General features: G+C 42.3%; 1 gene segment (V, D, J or C); it reads left to right on the forward strand.

The window, feature by feature from the left end:
* Nucleotides 1-222: 222 nt before the first annotated feature.
* LOC120434410 lies at nt 223-958 on the forward strand. The segment is given in 2 exon segments: nt 223-425; nt 579-958. Coding segments are annotated over 2 exon segments (423 nt in total).
* Nucleotides 959-11,357: the final 10,399 nt, after the last annotated feature.

The raw sequence follows: 11,357 nt of genomic DNA on the forward strand, positions 1-11,357 counted from the left end.
AAATAAATAAAAACAAAAGTAACAAACATTTTCTGAAAATGTAAGGAATAGAAAGTACAGGTATTTGTTTAAAATGTAGGGAGTAAATGGAAAAAATAGTCAGAAAAAAACTACTCAAATAAAGTTCAGACAGCTGAAAATTCTACTCAAATACAGTAACGAAGTATTTGTAATTGGTTACTTCCCAACTCTGCTCACAGTGACAGCACAAAACACAGAGACGCTCCACTAGAGGGCGACATCATCCAGTAGGCGGTGCTCTCCTTCTGCACTGTGTTCAACCATTGTGTCAATAATAAGTGCTGCTGTGAAGAGAACAATTCTCAGACTGAATGTTGAACATCAGCTAGTTTCTCCTGTTGATTGAAACCTTGTTGTACAGATGGAACATTGGCTGTGGATTATTCTTGCTGCTCTTTTCTTTGGTAAGATACAAACATCAACATGTTTCCTCTGCACACGATTCACAACAAGGACAGAAAGAGGAGATTTCATCATTTTACACTGTGGAACTTTTCAATAACTTCAATCATGTTTATTGATCCATCTCTTCCTCTGCATGTTCTGTTCTTCCTCAGAGTGTAAAGGAGAAGACAAAGTGATCCAGGAACAAGGAGAAGTCATTGCTGCTGAAGGAGACACAGTTACACTTGGATGTAGATTTGAAACGAGTGACCCAGGCCCGACTTTGTTCTGGTACAAACAGAAAATGAACGGCTCACCAAAACTTTTAGTTCAACGATTTTTCTCATCAGCAGATAATTCTGAAGCAAAGGACAGATTTGATGCCGAAGTCGACAAGAAAGACAAGTCAGTTCCTCTGAAGATCCAGAAGCTTCAGCTGTCTGACTCTGCTGTGTACTACTGTGCTGTGAGGCCCACAGTGACAGGAAACACCAAAACTCTGTACAAAAACCTTTGGAGCAAAGACAACAGAATACTCCACAACATCCACTAGAGGGAGCCACACACTGTTAAACCTCTGATTCTTGTGTCATTGGACTGATGACAAAGACAACAGAGAAATGAAGCAGTAAAGATCAGAGACAGAGACAGAACTGCTGTGGAAGCACAAAACTATTTGATTGGCTGAGCTACTAAACTGGCCCCACCCACTGAAGTTGAGCTCATCCAATGACATTATTTGTTGGTCATTGTGCTGCAGTGGAAGAACATTGTTCATGTGCTGTCTGTCTGGCTTTAATAACTCCAAAGACATGTTGCTGCACCTCTTTTTGCTTCTATCTCACATTATAGGTGAGTTTAAGAACAGGGATTAAAGTTTAGTTGAAGCTGCTGCATTAAGCAGATATACAGACTGCATTTCACTACTTTTCTTCTTTCTTTTTCCAGGACTCACAGCTGGAGACTCAATCACTCCTCAACAAACTGAAGTCACTGAAACAGAAGGAGAATCTGTCACAATCAGATGTAACTATGAGACAACTGCAAGTAATCCTTGGCTTTATTGGTACAGACATCATTCTGACCTTCATGCTCCTCAGTTTATACTCAGGAAAGGAGCCAAAGACAACAGTGGTTATGAATATATTCCTGATAAACGATATAAAACACAAACATCACCTACATCAACTACTCTGACCATAACAGCCCTAACCCTGGCAGACACAGCTCTCTACTACTGTGCTCTACAAACACAGTGATACAAAGTGTAGAAGAGGCTGTACAAAAACCTGAACACAGATATCTGACTACTCTTCAAAGAGGAGGGAAGTGGTATTCAAAGCACAGCTTCATATCAGATGGATTCTGCTAATTCCTGTTTTATCAGAGTCACTGTGGTTACAGCTGCTAATGAAACACTGTGGGAGGATTCACATGAGCAGCAAATCCACATCAACCACAAACCAACTGCAGGAACGTTCACACACAAAGACATTTTCTTCCTTATTTAGTGATGATGTGTGTAAAAAAGCATCAGAAGTCAAATAAAGTAACTAGTAATAAACTCCCAACATTGTTGGTGCATTAATGATGTTTTACAGCTGAAACTTTTACTTTGGTATTCTCACATTTTCTCCTGCATGGTTTAAACTTTTCCTTCATTGTATTTGAATCACCTCTTTGTGTGATTTCTCGATGATGTCATAGGTACAGTTTCTCCTCTGTGTTCTGATTGGACATTTAAAGCAGTGCCATCATTGATGGTATCAGATCCATTTCACACGTTGTTGAAGTTCAGTCTGAAGTCACTTTAAGTCTCAAAGCTTCACTTTAACCTGCAAAGACCAACAATGTTTCACTTCTTAGTGATTCTTCTCCTCACACTGCACCACTACACCAGATATCAGGACTCCACACTCTCCAAATTCCCAGTGTTAAAATTCAGTCATGAAACATTTTGGTCGATACAAGAAGATTCTTCCACTGTTTTCTCTTCTTCAGTATTTAAAGATGAACATCATGATCCACGCGGACCGGCAGACACAGGTCCTGGAGCAGCTGGTTGGGCCACTGTATCATGGCCCCCCGGTCCGCTGATGGCAAGTGTGTATCGTGGCTGCTGCCACTGCTGTTGGGTGAGGCCCAGGCGGTGGCTCTCAGCATGCCACCAGCATCGTGGGGCAGCTTTGGTGCTATATCAGCAAAACTGAACTGAATCATGACCAGCTGACAATCAACCTGCTAAATGTTCCTGTCATTGTATTCTCATTTATTCACAGTGATTATCTGAATGTAACTCAAACCTGATGCAGTTCACAGATGTAACAGAGTCACTAATGCACAGCGTTAGCTCAGTGACAGACTGGTAACCAGTGCAGGGTGAGGGGGAACTCTGGGCCTCTCGGCCTCTGACAGCTGCCACAGTCTCCAGCCTGAAATGATAAGCTAAAGAACATGGACAGATGGAATATACACACATCAGTTATTAACAGATCATATACAGCTGAGTCACGTTATTATTAACATAATAAGCTATTCCAGCCGTACACTTATAAAAATCAGTATTGGTATTGTTTTTTATATTGTTTTATGGCATCATGGAGGGACTGTCAGCATCTCTGCTCAGAGCATCAGAGTCTCTCTGTGGGGCCTCCAAACATAACAAGCTTCTCATTTTTCTCCATCCAACCTGAGACTGATGTTCTGCTTTTTTCTCTTTCAGATCGTCTCTTGGATGAGTGAAAAAAACAAACATATCATTTTATTTCTTTCAGATGTGCATTGGTGACGAGAATCTAGTCCCAAAAAGTATTTTTCATAATAGTTACTTAGAGTGCCAGAAGGCTGAACAGCAGACCTTACGGTGCAGAGGTCATGGGTCTAAACTTCCAGATCAGAGAGCACATGTTATGTTTGGAGTGACCCACCTCATGGATACTGGTGATGTCATCAGGGAGATTATTAGTTATTTCACCACAGCAACAAAGAACAACATCATCATTTATTGTTCAGTTTAATCTTCAGTGTCTAATATTACTAGAGACCAAATGTGTGAGCCACTTCACTCACTGTCACAGTTATGTGGTTTCTCTGTAAGACAACTTAGGGTTAATGATGTCATAAGTATGCGCCACTGCTCTCTGTGGAGTATGAGAGCACCGTGCTTGCATGTGAGTGTATGGACTTGGACGGACCTTATGTCTTTACCTCTTTAACTAATGGCAGTGGTACAGGTTGTAGGAACACTGTGCTTCATGTATGATAAGCAGCAGCCGTACGTTGTGGCAAAGTGGATGTCCGCCATGTTTCGCGGTAACGGACCAGGGTGATCGGGATGTGCACTGTGAGAGGATCAAAGGGTCGCAGCAGTGCGTTTCCATGGCAACGAGTGGAACCTATCCAGTGTGTTTTGGGAATGTGGTGTTGTCCTCTGCTTGGCCTCTTTGCTGTGGCACCATTGGATAAGCGTGGACCTGTGTTTCCTGAGTGTGGGATCAATGCAGCTTCGCCATAGTTTCTGAATTTGCATTTTATGTGTTTCATGTAGTTTACTGTTGTAACATGACTATTTTTCAAGTTTTCTGTTCTGTTCTGTTCATGTTGGTAATGTTTTCATGTTTTGGTAATTTGTTCATGCTGACTGTTACAGTTTTTGTAAACAAAAAAGAAAAGAAAAGGAGAATTTTATCCTGCAATTGTCCTGTCCTAATTTTATTTTCGTTATGCAACATTTGTCCAAATAGACATTCAACGTGTGGGAAACTGTCATGTATGCCAGTTTGTCGATGTTACACTGTGCATTTCATGCATGTACGGACTTTGAGGCTGTGGACAGCTACAGGTACCTTGGTGTTCATCTGAACAATAAACTGGACTGGACTCATAATTCAGACGCCCTCTACAGGACAGGGCAGAGCAGGCTGTACCTGCTGCAGAGACTCAGGTCTTTTGGAGTGAAGGGCCCACTACTGAAGACGTTCTATGACTCTGTGGTGGCCTCAGCCATATTTTACGGTGTGGTCTGCTGGGGCGGCAGCATCTCTGCTGGGGACAGGAAGAGACTGAACAGGCTGATCAGAAGGGCCAGCTCTGTTCTAGGATGCCCTCTGGACCCAGTGGAGGTGGTGAGTGACAGGAGAATGGTGGCTAAGCTTTCATCCCTGTTAGACAACATCTCCCACCCCATGCAGGAGACTCTGACAGCACTGAGCAGCTCCTTCAGTGGCTGCGGCACCCACGGTGTGGGACGGAGAGATTTCGCAGGTCTTTCCTTCCTACTGCTGTCAGACTCCACAACAAAGACTTTAACTGATCAAACACACATCCACACATGTGCAATGAAAAAAGCGCCCCTCCGACAGCCAAACCCATCTGTTCTCTGATTGGATAGTTAAATTTGTGATTGACATGACATTGACCAATCAGATGAAAGGAAGAAAAATAGGGTCAAAATTGGTACTTGTAACTTGAAACTTGAGTGCAGAGTTTGACACTTTTTTTTTTTGGCTAAGTCCACATACAAATCTTTTTTACGCACATACAAATCCTGATTTACAAGTACAAAATATTTATGCCCACATTTTGAGGCCATAGAATAGTGGAATTGTAAAGCGCTTTGAGGGTCTCGAAAAGCGCTATATAAATGCAATCCATTATTATTAAAGTAAGTAGCTGTACATAATGTTACGTCTGTGAGATGGTAAGATGGATGTAAGGCCCAGGTGGACGATATATGATAACAAGTAAGACTGGTTTCTGAGTTTTACAGCTGGGGTGGGCAAGGTTAAGCATCAGGCTTTCAAATGAATTAAAAGTCTGTCTGGGTCTTTGGTTGATTAATAGGCTGGTGTGAAAAATTGCTGCCACACCGCCCCCTCGGCCTGTGCTTCGAGGTTTCTGGTAGTTAGAATGACTCGGGGGTGTTGATTCATTTAAACTAACATAATCATCCTGCTGCAACCAGGTTTCTGTAAGGCAGAGTAAATCGATTTGTTGATCAATTATTTATTTATTTTTTTGTCTGTCCAATTTGGTTCTTTAGCCGTAAGAATTGTTGTCTGAAGACCAAGAAGGATACCCAATGGATTTACTTTGCCAAATGGATCATCACGGCCTTGCCGTATTGGTCTATTTGATCGACCTTTGTTGTTATTATTTATTTTAATTTAATTTCAGTTGTTACAGACGGGACAGACATGACTGGGGGATAGGAAAGGGAGAAAGAAAGATGAAGGAAAAGAAAAACAGAAGGGAAGAGGGACAGTGAGAAAGGGCACTTAAAAAGAGAAATAAAAAAATCTCCTGGATCACCTGTTGAGAGAAAAAGAAGAGAAAACAAGCAAAAAAAACAAAGCAACATACTAAACACAACACCATCGCATTAATCTAGCTAAGTGTAAACAGCAGTAAATACTAAATATTGAATGTTTTTGTGCAGCACGCAGGACCGACAGCGCACAATGTGCTTTGAAGTAGCAGCCAAGAAAGGTGTAGTTTATGTCTATGAACAGTGTACACCCGTGTGCACACCTTTTTTGATCAGCGCGCTTGTATTCAAAAGGTTAGAGGGTGTAGAGGGCCATAGCCCCATCCCCCAGGGCATGAAGCAGGCATGGAGGAGATCAAGGCTCCAGACATCCAGAGGCCCCAGAGTGCGAGAGCCCAAGGAGAACCAGCGGAGGGGCATCCGTGCCACCCTCCTGTGAAGAGCTGAGAAGATCCCCAGACGAGGGGTCACCCAGTAGCCACAGAGCAGAAGCCAGAGGGGGCTGCACTGGCGTGCCCGCCGGCTCTGCCGGCAGCCAGCTGTGCCAGAGTGAACCGAGCCGCAGGCCCAGAGGCCATTTCCTCTCCAGCTTATGAGTTATCTGCTTTAGGCTACGTGTTTGAGAATTATACCACGGAGTCAGGTACTTCTGATTTGAGGCCTTAGTTTTCACAGGAGCTACAGTATCCAGAGTCGTACGTAGTGAGGAGGTAAAATTATTAACAAGATAATCGACCTCTGTTGGAGTAGCGTTCAGATAGCTCTATGTTGGTACAGGGCATTGAAGATGATAACAGTGGGTGGATTATATTCTTAAACTTAGTTACAGCACTTTCAGAAAGACATCTACTTTGATAAAGTCTACTCTCCACTGCTGTGTAATCAATTATTGTAAATGTAAATGTTATCAGGAAATGATCAGACAGCAGAGGGTTTTCAGGAAACACTGTTAAATATTCAGTTTCTATGCCATATGTTAAAACAAGATCTAGAGTGTGATTAAAGTGGTGGGTGGGTTCTTTTACATTTTGAGAGAAGCCAATTGAGTCTAATAACAGATTAAATGCGATGTTGAGGCTGTCATTTTTAGCATCTACATGGATGTTAAAATCACCCACAATAATTATTTTATCTGAGCTGAGCACTAAATCAGATAAAAGTCTGAGAAATCAGAGAGAAACTCTGTGTAAGGCCCAGGTGGACGATAGATGATAACAAGTAAGACTGGTTTCTGAGTTTTACAGCTGGGGTGGACGAGGCTAAGCATCAGGCTTTCAAATGAATTAAAAGTCTGTCTGGGTCTTTGGTTGATTAATAGGCTGGTGTGAAAAATTGCTGCCACACCGCCCCCTCGGCCTGTGCTTCGAGGTTTCTGGTAGTTAGAATGACTCGGGGGTGTTGATTCATTTAAACTAACATAATCATCCTGCTGCAACCAGGTTTCTGTAAGGCAGAGTAAATCGATTTGTTGATCAATTATTAAGTCATGTACTAACAGAGACTTGGAGGAGAGAGACCTAATATTTAATAATCCACATTTCACTGTTTTACTCTTTGGTTCAGATGTGGATACTGTATTGTTCTTTCTTTGTGATTTTTTAATGTGTAAATAATTTTTTGCTGATTTTTGTTTTGTTCTCTGGTGGTTTGGGAGCTGACACAGTCTCTAAGCGGATGGGTTTTCATTTCGTGTGGCGTATCAGAGGCTTCAATCCTGGGACTTCTCTTCTGTTTTGATGAAATTATTTATAAACTATTTTTACGTTTTAGTTGACAACATATTACTTTATAATGTAAAACATGAGACAGCTGCTTTATTTCAAGTCAAATCAAAAGTTTCTGATGATGTTCAGGCCACAAGTTTGTGTTTTATGATCAACTCACAGAAGTAGAATTGAAAAGGGGAAAATTACATCTCTGTATCTGTCTACACAAAAAGAGATTGTCATCTTAAATCTACCAACAGGAAGTGAAACAGAGACGTGAACATGAAGCTCATAAAAGAGACTCAGAGATTCAGAGAGGAGCCGAGCTGTTACTGAACTACAGACGAGAGAAAAACTGAAATATTCAACAGAGATCAGAAACATCTCCTCCAACATGCTGTCACTGGACTGTTCTACACTTTCTCTGCTCATCATCAGTGTTGGGGAGGAACAGAATACATGTACCAGCGTTACGTATTTAAAATACAAAATATGAGTAACTGTATTCTGTTACATTTACCATTTAAAAATGTGGTATTCAGAACACAGTTACTTTGTTGAAATAAAGGGATTACACAGCGGTCTTTTCCTGTTTCATATGTCAGCCTGTCGCCTCTCTATTTTTGGTAATTCCACGCCGGTGGAAATCGAAACAAAACACGCATTAAGAGGCTCTAATGCCTGTGTCTCAATCTCGTGGTCCATGTCACCTCTGCCTTACCTAATGTCCACCCGACTGTTACTCATATTATATTAAGATTTAAGCATCTAGTAGGTATTGGTATGGCGAGTAACATTCAGTAATAGTAATAAATCACACAGCAATAGGACATTCATGTAGTTGTAAAAAAGCATGATAATATATTAAATAATCCAGAGTAATCAGAATATGTTACTCTCATTGAGTAACGTAACAGAATACGTTACAAAATACATTTTAGGGCATGTAATCTGTAATCTGTAGTGGAATACATTTTAAAAGTAACCTTCCCAACACTGCACATCATCACTCTTCTCACAGGTGTGATACTGTAACACACCTGTGAAACTGATACTCTCTATATTTTGGAATAAAACAATTATTTTAACTGTGCTATTGTATGAGTAGGATTGATGTTTTCAGTTGTTTTGGGCCACAGTGATAAGATGGGTCAATAGTGCCAAGTTTTCTTGCCATCCTGGTTTAGGTAGGACAATCTTACTATTGAAGAACCATTTCTGGTGGGAACACTAGAAAAGGATATGTTCCCACACATCTTTTTCTAGTGTTCCCCATCAGAAATGATGCTTCAGTGGTGCTCCAAGTGGTGGAAGCCAGTTGTTAGGTCTGCTTAATAGCAAAGTAAAACTGTCCTGAAGAGCCATAATACAATCGTTTGGGGCGTGTTACATATGTAGAGTTTCCCCCGTGTGAATTCTCATGTGCTCTGGTTCCAGCTGAGGCTCAGCAGCATCCTCTGCTCCTCCTCACACTGGGCCACATCTGTTTGATTTTAAAGCAGGCATACCTAGTCAGAGCATCTCTCACTGTTCTCCATCCCAGCCTAAACCAAGCCAGCTAGAAGGACTAGTAAAACTCAGCCTGAGTGTTTCTCTGCTGCAGGACTGCTTAACACACAGAGTGAAATGCATTTGAGTGCTTACCGCCAGAACAGGAGCACAGTCTCCATCGCACTGCACTCTGTCCTCTCACACCTGGACAACAACAACACCTACGCCAGAATGCTGTTTATAGACTTCAGTTCAGCATTCAACACAATCCACCCCTCACAACTCATCAGGAAACTGACAGACCTGGGCATCAGTTCCCTCATCTGCAAATGGTTACTGGACTTCCTGACCAACCGCCCCCAACATGTCCGACTGGATAACCGCTGCTCATCAACAATCACAATGAACACCGGTGTACCACAGGGCTGTGTGATGAGCCCTTTCCTCTACTCCCTCTTCACCCACGACTGCAGACCTGCTGATGGTTCCAACACCATCATTAAGTTTGCAGATGACACCACGGTGATTGGCCTCATCAGCGACAACGATGAGGCCGCCTACAGGAGGAGGTGGATCGTCTGGCTGAGTGGTGCGACACACAAACAACCTGCTGCTTAACACCGAGAAGACCAAGGAGCTCATCGTGGACTACAGGAGGAATGCTGACCCACATCCACCCATCCACATTAAGGGGCGGCTGTGGAGCGTGTGAGCAGCTTCAAGTTCCTGGGAGTCCACATCTCCGAGGATCTCACCTGGATGACCAACTGCTCCAAGCTGGTCAAGAAGGCTCACCAGCGCCTCTTCTTCTTGAGGACTCTGAGAAGAACCACCTGTCCTCAGACATCCTGGTGAACTTCTATCGCTGCACCATCGAGAGCATCCTGACCAACTGTATAACAGTCTGGTACGGGAACTGCTCCGCCTCGGACCGGAAGGCGTTGCAGAGGGTCGTGAAAACTGCCCAGTGCATCGCCGGAGCACCACTTCCTGCCATAAAGGACATCTACAGGAAGCGGTGTCTGAAAAGGGCTGGGAAAATCATCAGAGACCCCAGTCACCCATCACATAGACTCTTCACCCTCCTGCCCTCTGGGAGGCGCTACAGGAGCCTCCGGACTAAGACCACCAGCTACCGGAACAGCTTCTTTCCTACAGCTGTCAGACTCCTGAACTCTGCCTCCTGACATCTGACCCACGTTAAACTCATGGACTGAACATACACACACCCACAACCACTAGCACTTTACCACTACTGTATAGTTCTGTGTAGATAATCATTCTGTACATACGATAATTTTTAATCCCACAACTGTTTATAACTTACATAGTTCACATTCTGTATAACTGTATATCTCAGATTTCTGTATAGTTTTTATTTCATATTTATATCCTGTTCATAGCCTGTACATAGCTTGTACTCACTACAGCCTGTACATACTTATAGAATATTCATAACATACTTCACACTGTGTACATTATAACATACCATAATAGACCCATTTCTGTAATATACTTACACATCTATATTATTGCTAATATATATTGTAATATATCTATATCACGACTAAAGCACTTTCTGGATGGATGCAAACTGCATTTCGTTGCCCTGTACCTGTGACATGTGCAATGACAATAAAGTTGAATTCTATTCTATTCTATTCTGAAGCTGCTGATCTCCTGAACTTTCACCATGACTATCATTCAGTAATGTGAAAACAAAACCAGTGAGCTCTCTTTTATGATGAAAGAACTCTGAGAGAACAATCAGACTGGTTGGAGCAGACAGAAAGACCAGGATCACTCAGACAGAAACTCTTTAAAACTGCACTGAGCAGAAAAGCAGCTCCTCCTCCTCCTGACTGCAGAAACCTGTCTGACTCCAGCTGTGAACATCAGACCACTCACAGCTAACTCCCAGTGAACATCACTTCCAACATTTCTCCTCTGGAAAGATGGAAAAACTGGCTGTGATTTGGATCTTTGCAGCTCTCGTAGGTACGTATGTTTCTGACAGGAACACCTGAAATTCAAAGACATGTTTACAGCGTTACAGATCCAGTTTGGATTTTCTTTGAGCTCAAGTCTGGAGTGATGATTAAACAGAAAATATTTCAATTGTGAAATCAGAGAAACGTCAGAGAAATCAGCAGTAAAAGCTGTTTAAAAAACACAGTAATACTCACAGATACTCAGCCTCATGGACAATGTTAGTCTGATGGCTTCATTTTCTCTTCTTTTCCAGGACTCACAGCTGGAGACTCAATCACTCCTCAACAAACTGAAGTCACTGAAACAGAAGGAGAATCTGTCAAATTCACATGTGACTATCAGACAAGTGATAGTGGTCCTTGGCTTTATTGGTACAGACATCATTCAGACCTTCAGGCTCCTCAGTTTATACTAAGGAAAGGGGCAAAAGGCAGCAGAAGTGAGTATATTCCTGATAATCGATATGGATCCCAAACAACAGATACAACAACTAATCT

The sequence above is a fragment of the Oreochromis aureus genome, linkage group 18, assembly GCF_013358895.1.
Source record: "Oreochromis aureus strain Israel breed Guangdong linkage group 18, ZZ_aureus, whole genome shotgun sequence".
Lineage (NCBI taxonomy): Eukaryota > Metazoa > Chordata > Actinopteri > Cichliformes > Cichlidae > Oreochromis > Oreochromis aureus.